We start from the raw sequence: 14,338 nt of genomic DNA on the forward strand, positions 1-14,338 counted from the left end.
GTGTGTGGTGCCCGGCTGCCAGGTCCCTGGCTGGGCAGCCTGTGGGCGGTTCAGGGAGCCAGTCCCGTCGGCCTGTGTCCCCGCGCTGCTTGGGCAGGAATGTGTTTCCTGGAGAAAGCAGCCTGGAGTTGGCTTCCGGAAGGGTGACTCTTGTTTGTTCTTGCAGACAAGCGCAGTAGACATCTGGGGGCCGACGGCGTCTACTTGGATGAGCTCACAGACATGGATCCAGAAGTGGCGGCCCTGTATTTCCCCAAAAAGTAAACTTTCCTGGCATTCTTGGGTTCTATACTCAGTGTGTGAGTCCGCGTGCATCGGATTTCGTGAGGAAGTGGGGGGAGGAATGCGGCAGGTTAGGCTGCGGGAAGCCAGCCAGCCAGGCTGGGTGCTGGGTGCAGCTGCTGTCACTGCGTGGGGTGCCCACGCCCCTCGTCACAGGGCTTGGCTCTGCTTCTGACCCCAGTCTCCTGCTGGTGCATGCTGTGGGAGGAGCCCGGGCTAGCTCAAGCAGTTGAGTCCAAGCCGCCTGCATGGGAGACCTGGGTTGAGTGGCGAGTCCAGGCTTTGGCTTGGCCCAGGCATGTGGGGAGTGATTAGCAGATGGAAGATGGTGGTCCTGAACGACCCTCTCTCCACCCTCTGGGAGGGACCGCTGTACCACCTGGTCGTTTCTCTGCCCTGGAGTGGGCAATGCTCAGAACAGCTCCTTCCACTTTCAGCGGAGACCCCTCGGGGCTGGGCAAACCCGCTGACAGCGGCACCCGATCCGCCAGCCAGTCCCCGCAGTCCGTGGGCAGCTCGGGCGTGGACAGCGGCGTGGAGAGCACCTCGGACAGCCTGCGGGACCTGCCGTCCATCGCCATCTCCCTCTGCGGGGGCCTCAGCGACCACCGAGAGATCACCAAAGGTACAAGCCCGCCCTCTAGTGGCCGCCGTGCACAAGGCCAGACGCTCGGGCTTGCAGGGCTGGTTCGGGTCCAGAGCCGCGCCTCCCTGGGCTGTGTTAAGGTGGGCGTGGTGACGCCAGCCGGGTCGTCAGGACCCATCCCTGTTCGCAGTCAGGTGCCCTATCCCCGGCCAGCTCAGCAGCGCTGGCCCTTCAGGAGCCAATGACACATTATTGCCAGGGTGGAGAATGTTTAGGGGCTTAGAGGAAGTCAAAGGCAACAGGTGTTGTCCACACTGCTGCTTCCTCAGCCTTGACACTGGCCATCGCCAAGGGCGTCCTCAGGTGGAACTCATGAGTGGAAAACGCTCCCGAGCCAGTAGAGAAAACACAGATACCTAACTTCACATACCTAATTGTTTCATGTTAATGTGGTATTAGTAGAAATGAAAAAAAATCAGTATACTTTATGAATATAGTTCATAGATTTGGTTCCTCCTTCTGCCCTCCCACTCTCAGCTCCTTGCTTCCCGCCCCATTTCTTTCTCTTTGCTATGGTTTTGAATATACATCAGAGCCCAGGGCTTCGTGCCTCGCCAGAACTGGGGTCCCCGAGTGAGAACTGTGCAGACCCTGGCTCAGCGGGACACAGTATGCCTGCTTTTAGTCCGTTTCCTTTTTGTCTGTGTCTCATCCCCTCTGATTGCCGTGGCAGATGCGTTTTTGGAACAAGCCGTGTCCTATCAGCAGTTTGTGGACAACCCCGCCATCATCGACGACCCCAATCTCGTGGTCAAGATCGGCAATAAGTAAGTTGCACTTGAGGGGCTGCAGCATTGCCGCTCACGCAGGTGTGGGGAGAGGTTGCAAGATCTCACACTGGAAGTCCTCGTTAAGCTTGGTCACCGACTCTTCCCCCTGACAGTTCCCGCGCTGGGGGCAGCTGTCTTGGCCCGTGGGTCTTAATGTCCGGCTCTGTTGACCGAATAAGGTCTTGTTTTACTTAGAGAATTAGACCCCGAGCTGTGTGTGGCTATAGCAGAGTAGCCCGTATGCCCACCCTTTTAGTAGAACTCCATTCTCTGCGGTCAAGGCCACACAGGCACCTTTGCAGGCTGCTAGTGCGAGGCAGGCATATTTTCAGAACTTCCTTGAAATGTGGTGCGTGGTGAGCAGTTTGCTGTACTGTGGTGTTGAGCCGCTGCCCACCTGGCACGGGTGTGTGTCCCCATCCTATTGAACACTGCTGGCCCCTCGCTTGTAGTTGTCGGAGTAGACAGAGGAGGGGAGCCGCTGCGTGGAAGGGCCGTGCTGGGTGGGGGGCTCTCCCTGAGGTCTGGGGTTTTTCCATGACGTCACGTGGGCCTTCTGACATCCCGCCCTGTCTTTTGGCAGGTACTATAACTGGACGACAGCAGCGCCCCTGCTGCTGGCGATGCAGGCCTTCCAGAAACCTTTACCAAAGGTGAGGGTTGGCAGGAGAAGGCAGCGGGGATGCTGGGCAGATCAACTGGGCTTGTTCCCTCTCTCCTCCCTAGCTTGAAGCCTCCCAGTGCTGGCAGTGGGGACCCGGTGGACAGGGCAGCCGAGGGTGGGGCTGTCACTGTGGAAAGGTCGGCACTGGTGTGGATCTGGACAGACGTTAGCCCTGCACCTGATTCATGGAGGCGGGAGCCAGAGCCGCGTGGGGCCGTGCCACTGCCTGTGACCACTAGTGGCCGCCAGTGCACCTCCTGGCAGCCCGCCGACTGGGCAGGCATCTTTTCGGTGTAGCGTGTTGCACCCTCAGCCTGGCCTTGCTGGCTGTTTTCTTGTGTATCCTCGGTTCTCTGTGCTGGCAGGGCCTCCCTCTGCATCCTGGGCCAGGGCTGGGTGCCATCTGCAGCAGGTGCCAAGCCCCCTGAAGTGCCGGGTGTGACCGTTGGGTGTCTGTACTAGGATGGCGGCTGGTAGCCTCCTCTTGTGTCCATGGGGCTTTCTCCCTTTCTCTTCTTTGTGGACGGGGCCGAGGTCGTGTTTTCCCAGGCGACTCACTTTCTGTCTCCCCCAGGTTGCTCATGGTGCTCGCAGCCTGGTACCAATGTTCATTTTCTGTGTCTTGGTTCTTGTAGATCAGACAGGAAAAGACAAGTGTGGTGGAGACAGCTGGAGGGTTTAGTTCACAGGATGGAGGCACGGTGTGTCAGCCCTTGGCTATGCCAGTCTTTTAGCAGGTTTGGCCAAGGACTTGCAACCGCGATGGTCCCGTGGTGGGCTGCACCTTCCCCTCCCTGACACTGAGGGCAGCGTGCCCTGGACTTTGGTCTTTTGTCTTTTGCCTTCCTCTTCCCTCACCCTGATTTGGAGAACAGTCGAGGGTCCTCTGCAGCTGGTTGGGTCCCTGAAGGGTGGCAGGAAACAGAAAGACTGACGGGGACCCTGATGCTATGGATGGAGCGTCTGGAAGCCGGCAGTTTCGGCTTGATGGATGCTGGGCCGGCCTCTGCGATTTGCCCGGCTTCCCCTTTGTAGTGGCAGGGTGGCAGCTGCACGCACGGTCACCTGCTCCAGCCACACCCAGAATGAGAGGAAGGGGGCTTGTGTCTCGGCGCTCATTGGCCAGAGCCCGATGACCTTGACGCTGTCTGCTGGCCAGCCCCTTGGCGGCCTGTGACTGGCGTGGGACCATGTCCGGGGTCTGCGCACATGGCAGCCTGGCTCCTGAATGCAATTTGGGGTCCCTGGGTGAGGCGGACAGGGCTCGAGACAGGGCAGCTTTCCCACTGACAATCACTAGCGATTTGTTGTGTGTTGGGTTTCTGCTGGACTTAGCTGGTTTCCAGATTATTCTGTTCTGGTAATGGGTTTTACCTATGGATCAACCTTGTCTCCCTTTAATCAGCAGAGTCTCTGAGTGTACTTAAACGCCCCTTGGGGCGTGCGTCTACCTAGGGCATTGCCTAGAGTTTCCTTGGCCTTTTTTGTGTGTGTTTGTTGCGTTTTCAGATGTTCAGTAGGATCTTTATTTTAGGTCTGGATGTGATCATGGTAGCTTTTGGTTTTGAAAAGTGGCGTTTGTTAAGTTTATGAGTTGATGTGGGCAAAGAAGGGTCTTCCCTCTTAGTATATCCCACTTTGTTTTGGGGTCACATAGGGATCTTTCACATCGGGGTGAGGGTGTGGCCTGCGAAACCGCTTGGTCTGACCATGCCAAGGTGGCTGTAGGTGAGACTTGAAATTCCATAAATCCACAGTGGATGGATTCCTTTTTTTCTTTCCTTATTTTTTAAACTTTATTTTTATTGATGAGATTTTACATAGAGAAAGATTAGATAGATTTTCCATCTGTTGGTGCACTCCCCAAGTAGCTGCAATGGCTGCAGCTGAGTTGATTGGAAGTCAGGAGCCAGGAACGTGTTCTGGGTCTCCCTTGCGGGTATAGGGTCCCAAGGCTTTAGACAATCCTCTACTGCCTTCTCAGGCCATAAACAGGGAGCTGGGTGGGAAGTGGAGCAGCCAGGACACGAACTAGCTGGGTATTTGAGGATCCCGGCCCTTGCAAGGCGAGGATTTAGCTATTGAGCTGTTGCACCAAGCCCACAATGGGTAGATTTCTAAGCTGGCAATTTTGTAATGTCCTGTGAATGATGTGTTATACGTTTATATCTAAATGACCCTTTGTGGGAAAACTTGTTCTCTACCCTTGTTTTAAATGATGAATAAAACTTTAAAAAGACGGAAAGATAAAAAGGAAGCATCCTTGAGGTGATATAGGCGAATTATGGTGTCAGCCACACCGTGTTAGATTGAAAAGCACAGCTTTTTTGTTTTCGTAAGTAGCTGAGGGCTTTGCTGCTTGCAGTTGGCCAAGGGAGGGTTGGCAAACAGGTTTCGTGCTTTGGAAACGCGTGGGTAATTGTTGCTTCGTATGGTCGGGCCTCTCAGCCTCTCGTGTGTTTGGAGCATGAATTTTCACATTGATACTTGACATTCTAAATCAGATGCATCTGTTAAGTGTTCAGTTTGACAAAATTTGGAAATTTACATGTATTAAAAAATAACTTCTCCAGTATATCCTATTTTTGTTTGAAACCATGTTACCCTGCGTCCCATATCAACCATGATCTATTTTATTTTCTTGTCATCCTACTGAGGGGCTAATATCCCAACCAGTTAGCCACTTTAATTTGAAAGCTTCTGATCTTATGAATCACTAATGGTTTTTAATGCTTTCTTTTTTTGTTGTTGTCATTGTGTTGTATTTTATCTGTTGTCTGTCTGTTCTTTGCGCATCTCCTGAAGTCTCCATGCCTAAGTTACCTTCATGTCATTTTGGATGCCATTAGGTTTTGCTTCTCTAAAATTTTTAATCCACAAATAGTATGTTGTTGATTTCTGTGATTTGTTTTTTTGATCTTTGATTTGCCCATGTGTGTGTTTGGTTCCGATGTGCCGAGTTGGATTTTCTTTTCTTTTTTTTTTGGTTCCATTATTTATGTTACCATCCATTTAAAACAGGCCACAGTGGAGTCCATCATGCGAGATAAGATGCCTAAAAAGGGAGGAAGGTGGTGGTTCTCCTGGAGGGGAAGAAATACCACGATTAAGGAGGTAAGTCTGGGACGCGGAGCAGTGCGTGGGCGGCACACTTCCTGAGGTCAGGCTGCTTGTGGGCCGGGATGCAGATATGAGCAGAAGCCCCGAGCTGGAGCCATCACCTGCTAGTGGTGCCCTCCGGAGGCGGGGCCCATGCAGGCGTGGGGGGAGGGCACTTGGGCTGTAGATCAGCTCTCCTTGGTCTGACACACATGGCCTTGGTTCCATCTCTGTGAATGTCTTCGTCCCGTTTAGGTCTTGGGCAGCTCCTCAGCCTGCTTCTTGACCTCTGTCTGTGCTTGGCCTCGGGCTGCTGGTCCCTTGGTGTTGGGCCCCTGGTCCCTCGGCTCCCTGCCCCCACCCCAGGTCTCCTGCTTTTGCCCTGATTTCACCGCTACGCACATGAGCCCATCTTTATCTCTGAGCCACAGTTTCTGTGGAACCCGTGGCCACATCGCTGGTACTGAGGGTGGGTGCTCTGTGCGTCTCACGCCGTTGTTTCCCAGCGCGTGGCTTCCTTCAACAGCTGCTTCCCTGACCACAGAACGCAGGGTTGGCGTCCCCACTCTACTTGCCATCCTGGTGGTGGAGCAGCTTTCCCCGTCTGCAGTCTGCCCTGGGCTCGCTCGCTGCACTCCGGCAGTTGTGGCCTTGTCCACCCCGGTAGCTTCCACTCTGTTAGCTCTGGTAGCTCTGGTAGCTCTGGTAGCTTCTTCCCGTTGTTTCCACTCTGCCTGGTTCCCTTCTCATCCTTCAGATTGCAGCCAGACCAGGTGAAACCGCTCAGTGGTCCCGCAGGGTCTCACTGTGCACCCAGCGCCCTTCCTGGGCTCCGTGGGGCTTGTCTGGGCCGGCCCCTGCCTCCCTGCCCAGCCTCAGGGTCGCCCGTTTCCTTGCCGCCCTCTGTGATTCTGCCTAACAGCCTGTTCCACCCGAGAACCCTTCACTTAATGCACCCGCGGCTCACGTGGCCTTTTCCGAACGCTTAGTCTGGTCCCCTGTTCTTGCCTCTGCTAGCTCTGCCTGTGAGCTGTCCCTTCATAACTTTTATCTGTCTTTATACACTCACCTGTCTCATCGTTTGATTGACATCTTTTCCCTTACAGACCCTAAATTCTGTGAAGGCGGAAGCCACGTAGGGCTCTGACCTCTGGCTGTCCCCGGTGGCCTTGCTGGAGCTGGGGCAGGGTGTGGCAGTCTTGCCTGGGAGGACACCGTTTGCTTTTGGAATGTGGTCTGAAGAAGCTCCAGGACCACAGTCAAGTTGCTGATGAAACTCATAAACTCACGTGACCCCCGTGTGCTGTTGGTTCAGAGCAGGCTATGGCAGGGAGGTGCTCTCCAGTTAGGAGTGTGTTTTGACACTTCCTGATAGCTTGAGTTCTGTGGATTGCCATGCACCTCCAAGGTGTATGAGCCAGTCAGAGCAGCATTTATGCTCTCCCATAGAGGAGTTAAAGGGCTTTCGGTTCTCTTTCTGGAGAGCAGAATATTCCAGAATTTATGATAGAAATAAATTGCAAAGACTTCATGGGGTTGTTATCATTCGACATTGAGCAGGTACCAGTATGCCGAAAGGGATGCTTACAAAATTAAATATTTATTTTTAAGCTTAAAAAGATTTTATTTCAGGTAAATGTTTGTGAACTACCATGATAAAGGATTGTTAGTTGCTGAAATGTCTCAGTTACAAGTCTCAATACATAAATACATTAACACTGGATATAACATTGGTCATTTGTGTGCCTATAAAAAATTAAAACTATTAGAAGCGAGTCTGCAGTGAGTGTGTGTGAAGAGGGTCACCAGGTTGCACGTTGTTGATATTACTCAGTGCCACCTTTGAAGTAGGCCAGTGGAACTCGGAAAACTCTCCCGACCCCGTGACCTCCAGGAGCTTTCCCTGGAAACCACTGGTTCCTTGGCTCTCCCATCTGGTGCCTTGAGACGGGGACGGAAGTGTGGGAACTGGTGCCTGTTTCTTTTGTCACCTGCTCACTCTGAGCCCTGGGCTTCGTGTTCAGACACATCTCCTTCAGTGCTGGGAGCAGCATCGGGCTGCTGTCCCAGAGGAGGGAGCGAGGCCGAGCGGTGACGTGGCTTGGCCAAGTTGCTTTGACTCGGGAAGAGGGCCGGCTCGGTTGCCCATAGATCCAGGGAGCGTTTTCCTACCTAGAGTGCGTAGACTTGAAGATGAGATGGCTGCTTCTCCCCAAAGAAATGTGGTGTGAGATATTTTCAAGCATTTCTATTAGCAGTTAGAAGACAACATTATGGCTGGGTTGGGGATCCCACGACCCCTTGATAAGCATTTGTGTAAGCTGCAGAGACGAGGAGCTTGGTTTGGTGCCACAAACACTGAGGGAAAACAGACTCATTTCTGTCAAACAGAATTCTCAGCATCTCCATGTATGCTTCTGGGCAAAGCGGCGGCAGCGACATGCCTGGAGCCTCCTGGGCTGTTCCACGGGGAGGCCGCCCCCGGGGCTGGGTCCACCTTCCTGGTGCTGCCCTGGGCAGGGGGCCTCTCCAACTCAGGTCGCAGTGCCTGCTGCAGCTGCTTTCTCTTGCCTGTTGGCATCACTTTTCCTTTTCCTTCCTCTGCAGGAGAGTAAGCCGGAGCAGTGCTTGGTGGGGAAGGGCCACAGTACAGGAGAGCAGGCATCGCCGCTCGGCATGGCCCCCAGGTACAGCGTGGGGAGCAGGGTGTGGGTCCCAGGGAGGTGCGGGTCCCAGGGAGGCGTGTGGGGTCACCAGCGGTCCCGGGCCGGGGTCCCAGGTCAGCCCGAGTCGCAGCCCTGGCTTTGCCTTAACTCAGTGACCTGGAGCAGTCTGTGTTGTTTGGTTTATACAGTGGAGACTGGGGGTGGTGGTGGGGTGCTTGGTCTGGAGAGCTTAGCTAAGGGGATGAGCATTGTAAGGCACGCTTGGGTTGCCTGCCGCCCATGTCACGGTGCCTGGCCTTGAGTCCCAGCTCTGTGTCTGACTCTGCCTTCCTGCTAACGCACAGCCTGGGCCGGCAGGTGGTGGCGCAGGTGTTTGGATCTTGTAGCCCGTACGGAAGACCCAGGCTGAGTTCTGGCCTCCGTGGTTGTTGTGGGATATTTGGGGTGTGCCACAGTGGATGAAAGATCTCTTTCTCAATCTATTTCTATGTCTGTGCTTTTTGAAGAACACAAAAGTAAGTAAATTATAAAGAAAAAAGAGGTAGATTAAGACAACCATGCCCTACATCTCAGAACCCTGCGTGTGGCTCTCGCCTCTGCTCCTGACTCCAACTGCCCTGGCAGACAGCCAGCAACAGCTCTGGTACCTGAGCTGCTGCCACCCACTCGGGAGATCCGGGTCCAGCCTTGGCTCCCCGGCCCAGCCCTGGCAGCTCTGGGCATCTGGGGAATGAGCCAGCTGCTGGGAGCTCTGTCTCTTTGACTCTCAGATAAGTGAAGAGGAGAGGAATCTGGCTCATGTAGGTTGCTGACCTGCAGGGGAGATGTGATGCTTCGATGGCGCATGGGCAGTGTTCCTCCTGATCTTGGCCTGTGACCTTGTGGTGGCCCTTCATGGACAGACGGGGGCCCACAGGTGATGGCGCCGACCGTGCTGTGGAACTAAGTTCCCTGCCCTCACTCTAGAAGGTTAACTCTTGCTAAGCTGGGGCTGCACTGCACTGGAGATGGCCTTCCTCTCTGAACCTTCTGAGTGCAAACAGGAGAGGGAGTGCAGAGCAGGGTGGGGAGCAGCGGCGCCATCCCGTGGCCTTCTGTGGGATCTTTGGCTGGCTGTCTGCACTTGTGAGGTGAAGCTGAGAGCGGGCTGGGGCCATAGACTCCTCTCTCCCCATCCTTACCCTTTCGTGAGGGTCTTGGGAAGGAGGTGACCTGCTGTGCACAGTCAGACCACATAGGTGCCAGTGCTGCAGGAGCCTTGGTGCTCCCTGCAATTGTGGGTTCAGCCCTGACCAGTAGGTACTGTTTGAAATATACTCTGAGGGCCAAAGGCGGGGGATCTGCCTGTTCCATCCTGGGACAGGCTGGTTGTGGACCTAGGGCCGGATGGACCTGAGGCTGCAGGTGTGTGTGTGAAGGTACATGGCAGCTGCTGCTGAGGTCAGGCACATAGGCCTGGTGCTGACAAGGGCACGGTCACTGTGCTTCCTGCACTCTCCCAGGCAGTGGTAGGGGTAAGGCAGGGGAGCACGGGGCCCGCAGGACACTAGGCTGATCCCAAACCCATTGTCTGCATGTGTGCGTGTGTGTGCGTGCGTGCGCGCGCGCGCGTGTGTGTGTGTGTGTGTGTGTGTGTGTGTGTGTGTGTGTGTGTCTGTGTGTCTGTGTGTGTGTGGTTTGCCCATGGGTGGCTGGCGAGGCAGTCATCTCAACAGCTGATGGAGGAAGCTTTTCCCTGTCAAGTAGATGTGGTTGGGTTCTCCTCATTAGTTAAAGCAGTTGACTGAGAAGTAGAAGAAAGCTGTGGAATGTTCTCCTTGACAGGCCCGACTGTCGGGATGGCCTCGGAAGTGCCGGCATTGAGCAGACAGCTTGTCACCGAGCAGGGAGTTAAGGTGGCATTTGGAAGCATGCACGTGACAAGTGCTGACTTGCTGTTGCTCACGGCTGCTGGTCAAGTACCCGCCCAGGTGTTTTGGTGTTTTCCATAGATGGCGCAAGGCATGCAGTGTCCCATGAGCCCTTGCAGGGATGGGGCAGTGCTGCGAAGGGTGAGGCCTTGCCTGCTTGGCAGCTGTAGCCTTTGACTTCGGTGTCAAGCATGTGTAAGGCATTGCCTGGGACAGTGGCCTTGGGAGACAGTGCCAGTGCTGCTCAGGGGGTGAGCCCCAGCAGAGTTTCCATCTAGGGAACAACTAGCCCTGCATTTGCCTTCTGTGCACTGCCTGTAGAAGACGGGCAGATGCTGCACGTGCCTTGGGCCCCCCAGCATGACTAGGGGCATCGCCTGTGGGTTGGGCAGGTGGACAGGCATGGTGCTTGGCAGAGTACACGCACAGGCAGGGAGCTGAGGAGTTTGGCCTTGTAGAAGTGTAGACTCCTGATGCTTGGTTGTGGCCCCCAATTGGGAGAGAAGAGAAGAAGAGAAAGAGTGTGTCAGCAGTGTCTCGGGCCTATGGCGAGTCACTCGTTTCCATGAAGAGCAGCGTGCTGGTGCACAGGCAGCACGGAGAGGCTGCCCTCGTGTGAGTCAGGTGGTGGGTGTGTCGGGGGCTCACGGGGTGCTGGTGGTGCACTGGGCAGTAACCATCCCAGAGACAGTGCAGGGGCGGGCCCAGCCAGCTTGGTCATTGAGCTTTGTGGCTGATTCCTTCTTAATGGCTACCTGGATATGTCTCCTCATGGGCAATGACATCACTGTGTGTTCTAGAATAAAGCACGAGTCATCCTCCAGCGATGAAGAGCATGCAGCCGCCAAGCTGTCCAACATGAGCCACCTCCCGCTGTTGTCCAACGTCAGTTACAAGAAGACGCTGAGGCTTACATCAGAGCAGTTGGTGAGTGGGCCTCACCGTGGCCATGGCCGGCTCCTCGCCACCCTGTGGTCACCCTGTGGTCACCCTGTGGTCACAGCGTGCTGTCTCTGAGGCTGGCCTGAGGGTCCTCATGTGTTTCCCGCTTCTACATCCTGCCACCTTTCCCATCACAGTGCACCTGTTATCTTTCGATGACCTCTGACCCCATGACTTCAGCACCTGCTCAGGCTGGCCTCCAGGGGCAGCCTTTCTCTCACTGCGTTTTCAGTCATGCGGGGGATGACCCTGGTTGAGTGGGTTTGTCTCGAGATGTGAGAGTAATGACCACAGGGACTCTCCGAGGTGGTTTTGCATCAAGAGAGATGTTTGTTAAGGCTGTTACACCCCTCAGTTGCTGGGGAGCCAGTGGTTGGGATGGACAGGGGAATTGTCGGGCCACAGCGTCGTTGTCTGAGTGTGCGGAAGAGTGCTGAGAAAAGTTCATGGAAGATGGAACTAAAAGATAATATTTATTTCGGCATAAAATTGCTTGAAATCCAGACGTAATTTTTGCTTTTCATGATCTGTATTTTTCGTGAATTTTGTGAAGGCCCCTCAGGTGTGGGAAGACTTTTTTATAGAGTTCCTTTCTGTCCCTGGTGCCTGTTTCAAGCCGTTGTTAGCGCATGAGCAAATATGCCTGAAGAATGAAGTCTTAGGTATGCGTGCTAAGAGGCAGCGAGAGCTGGCACGGCTGTGATGGTGTTTCATGGGGGACAGCAGCTCACGGACATGTGGGCCACTTGTGCCCACAGTGATGGGGAAGGCCCGTGAGTTTGGCTCTGGCCCTGCCGAGGCAACTCGGGCAGCATGGGAGCTTGGGGAGATCTGATGTTTCAGTTGAGGAGTTTATGTGGCCTGTGAATGTCGCAGACACTCCAGAGGCGGATGATCCTGGTGGTGGCACTCAGTGTGACTTCCTAGGCTTGGCCTGTGCATTCCTGGAGACAAGTGTGTGACTGGGCTGAAACGCTGCATAGGATAGCTTTTGTACTTCCGGCTTCAGTCAGCCGCCGGTCCGGGCCCTGCTCTTGGGGGTGTTGATAACTGTTCATGTTTCAGAAAAGCCTCAAGCTGAAGAATGGCCCCAACGACGTGGTTTTCAGTGTCACCACGCAGTACCAAGGCACCTGCCGCTGTGAGGGCACCATCTACCTGTGGGACTGGGACGACAAAGTCATCATCTCGGACATCGACGGGACCATCACAAGGTGGGTCCAGCCCACCCGGCGCCCTGGCAGCCTTCTTTCCCTCCAGGTGGGGCCCTCGGGCCTGGAGCTGGCCCCCTCCACACTTCTGCAGGGTAGCAGCAGTGGGGTTCTTCAGGCTCCGTGTCTGGTATTGTCAGAGCTGCTCCTGTGGTTTGAGTTCTTTCATGTCAGTGGTTGGATTCAGGGCTCGGTGAATTTTTGTATAGCGCGTGGTCTTCTGCCCTGGTTGTCCATGACAAGGACCTCGGGCACTGGGACCAGGTGGGAGGTGCCCTTCTCTCTTCTGGGGGCATTGCCTGTCTGTGCACATCCTTATTTGATGACCTGAGCTCTTTCCACCTGCGGAGGCTGTCCTCAGAGTCTTATTTACCATCACTCGTGACACCACGAATCTTAACGGACTTTCCCCCCCGATGTGGCGATCTTTTTGTTTGATTTCTTTTGTTTTTATCTTTATTTAGATCGGATACTCTGGGCCACATTCTGCCCACACTTGGGAAGGATTGGACCCATCAGGGTATTGCGAAGCTATACCATAAAGTAAGCCAGTAAGTATAGAGTTCTGACTCCCAGCTCCTGGCTGCCATCTCCACACCTGCTTGGTGCACGCCACACTCTTTCCTGTCAGGCACTTCAGGGCTTGCTAAGATGGCTGTGGCTATACTGAGGGGCTGCAGTGGGAGTGGGCGGGCTATTGTGGCAAATCCTGGGTGCATGGTGCGTCCAGACACCTGGAAATATGAATTCAGTACCAAGAAGCGAAGGAAATGCTGAGGGGGAAGGAGGTGGTCTTCTTAGGAGGGATTTAGGGTAGCCAGGCACATCAGGTGAGCAGGCAAAGAAATGGAAATTTGTATGTGCTGAGCCAGAAAGCATATTGTGAAGGTTGCTGATTCTGAAAAGTGGTGGTGTCAGGCCTGCGAGCCAGCCGATGTGGTGTGCACCTGAGTCCTGGCTTCATGGCATGCACTAGCGGCAGCCTGAAGTAGGGCAGCAGCCACCGTGAGGCCCACAGCGGGGACTTCAGCTTGCTGCGGTGGGTCAGGCCCCTCCTGTGCACCCTCACTGAGATCTCCGAGCAGCACCGAGAAGCAGTGCATGGCACTATGAGTGGCGTGAACATGAGAGTGGCAGGATTTCAGAGCTGCAAAGGCAGAGTGCGTTCTGACTGCGCTCCCAGGTCACGGCTCCTGCTTGGCTTTGGCTCCAGGGGCTCTCCATCCTTCACACTGGCTCATGGGGTGCAAGCCTCCCTCTGGGATCAGTGTGCATTTAGAGCTGGGTGGTGCTGGTGTCACTCAGGGCAGCAACGATGTGGGGAGGGAGTTACACTCAGGGTGAATGTCATTAAAGGATGCCTAGGCCCTGATGCCCAACCTGCCGTATTCTCTGCTGGCCCACACTACGGGTGGTGGGGAGTATGGAGTGGGTGAATGGCCGAAGCTGTTTGGGAAACTCTCTACCACAGGTGAATGAAGTAGATGAGCTGTGTTGGCTGCCTGTAGGCTAGCCAACCTGGGGCAGGAGCTCGGGGTCCTTATGAACTGGACACAGTGGCCAGCTGGGAGCAGGGATGTGCAGAGTAGACCTGACATGCCGGTGGGACTGTGGGCCTTGGTTTCTTCATCGGTGTCTGGCTCGTGGCTTTGACTCTTCTAGGGCTCACCTTTAACAGTGTCAGGGAAGTTGTGCCTGCTTCACGGGGAGAAAGAATAGAAGAGGCCAAGGTCACTGCAAGTGCGAAGGTCTCTGCCCTGCTGCCAAGCTAGTCCACTCTGTCCAGGCGGAGGTCCCTGCACAGTCTGGCTCTGTCTTCCTATGCTTCAAAAACTCAGCTCTCACATCACGCAGTTGTGGATCCCATTTTCTTGTCTTGTTCTGGGTCAGATTTACTGTATTTATAGCTGCTGTTCAGAGTTGTCACTTGTGGCTATGCTGTACTTCATCAGTCCTGCTGCGGGCAGCTCCAGGGAGGTTACTTCCCCACCGTGTGCTGTCTCCCGCCATGATGGAACCCATGTAGACACTCAGTATCTATGGCATATACTGCTGCGTGTGGACATAGGGTGGCCACACACACATACCCAGGGAGGTGCTGCTGAGAAATTGATACTCACCAGTAGGCCTGCCAGCCATAGAACGGGC

At 54.7% G+C, this 14,338-nt stretch overlaps 1 protein-coding gene across 5 annotated transcripts in view; it reads left to right on the forward strand.

Moving 5' to 3' along the window:
• LPIN1 (lipin 1) overlaps positions 1 to 14,338 on the forward strand; it is a 38,151-nt gene that overhangs the window by 10,394 nt on the left and 13,419 nt on the right. For 4 of the 5 annotated variants that reach the window (XM_040992841.1, XM_040992840.1, XM_040992837.1 and 1 more), the window contains 9 exons: positions 167 to 260; positions 720 to 907; positions 1,602 to 1,695; positions 2,282 to 2,351; positions 5,384 to 5,476; positions 8,069 to 8,148; positions 10,838 to 10,964; positions 12,045 to 12,193; positions 12,655 to 12,741. In XM_040992841.1, coding sequence (XP_040848775.1) covers positions 167 to 260; positions 720 to 907; positions 1,602 to 1,695; positions 2,282 to 2,351; positions 5,384 to 5,476; positions 8,069 to 8,148; positions 10,838 to 10,964; positions 12,045 to 12,193; positions 12,655 to 12,741 — 982 coding nt within the window. Of the gene's footprint in view, positions 1 to 166; positions 261 to 719; positions 908 to 1,601; positions 1,696 to 2,281; positions 2,352 to 5,167; positions 5,246 to 5,383; positions 5,477 to 8,068; positions 8,149 to 10,837; positions 10,965 to 12,044; positions 12,194 to 12,654; positions 12,742 to 14,338 lie in introns of all 5 variants that reach the window. The other variant, XM_040992839.1, reaches the window with a different exon arrangement.

Source organism: Ochotona curzoniae, unplaced genomic scaffold (assembly GCF_017591425.1).
Source record: "Ochotona curzoniae isolate NIBS_2020 unplaced genomic scaffold, NIBS_Ocur_1.0 contig_883, whole genome shotgun sequence".
NCBI classification, from domain to species: domain Eukaryota; kingdom Metazoa; phylum Chordata; class Mammalia; order Lagomorpha; family Ochotonidae; genus Ochotona; species Ochotona curzoniae.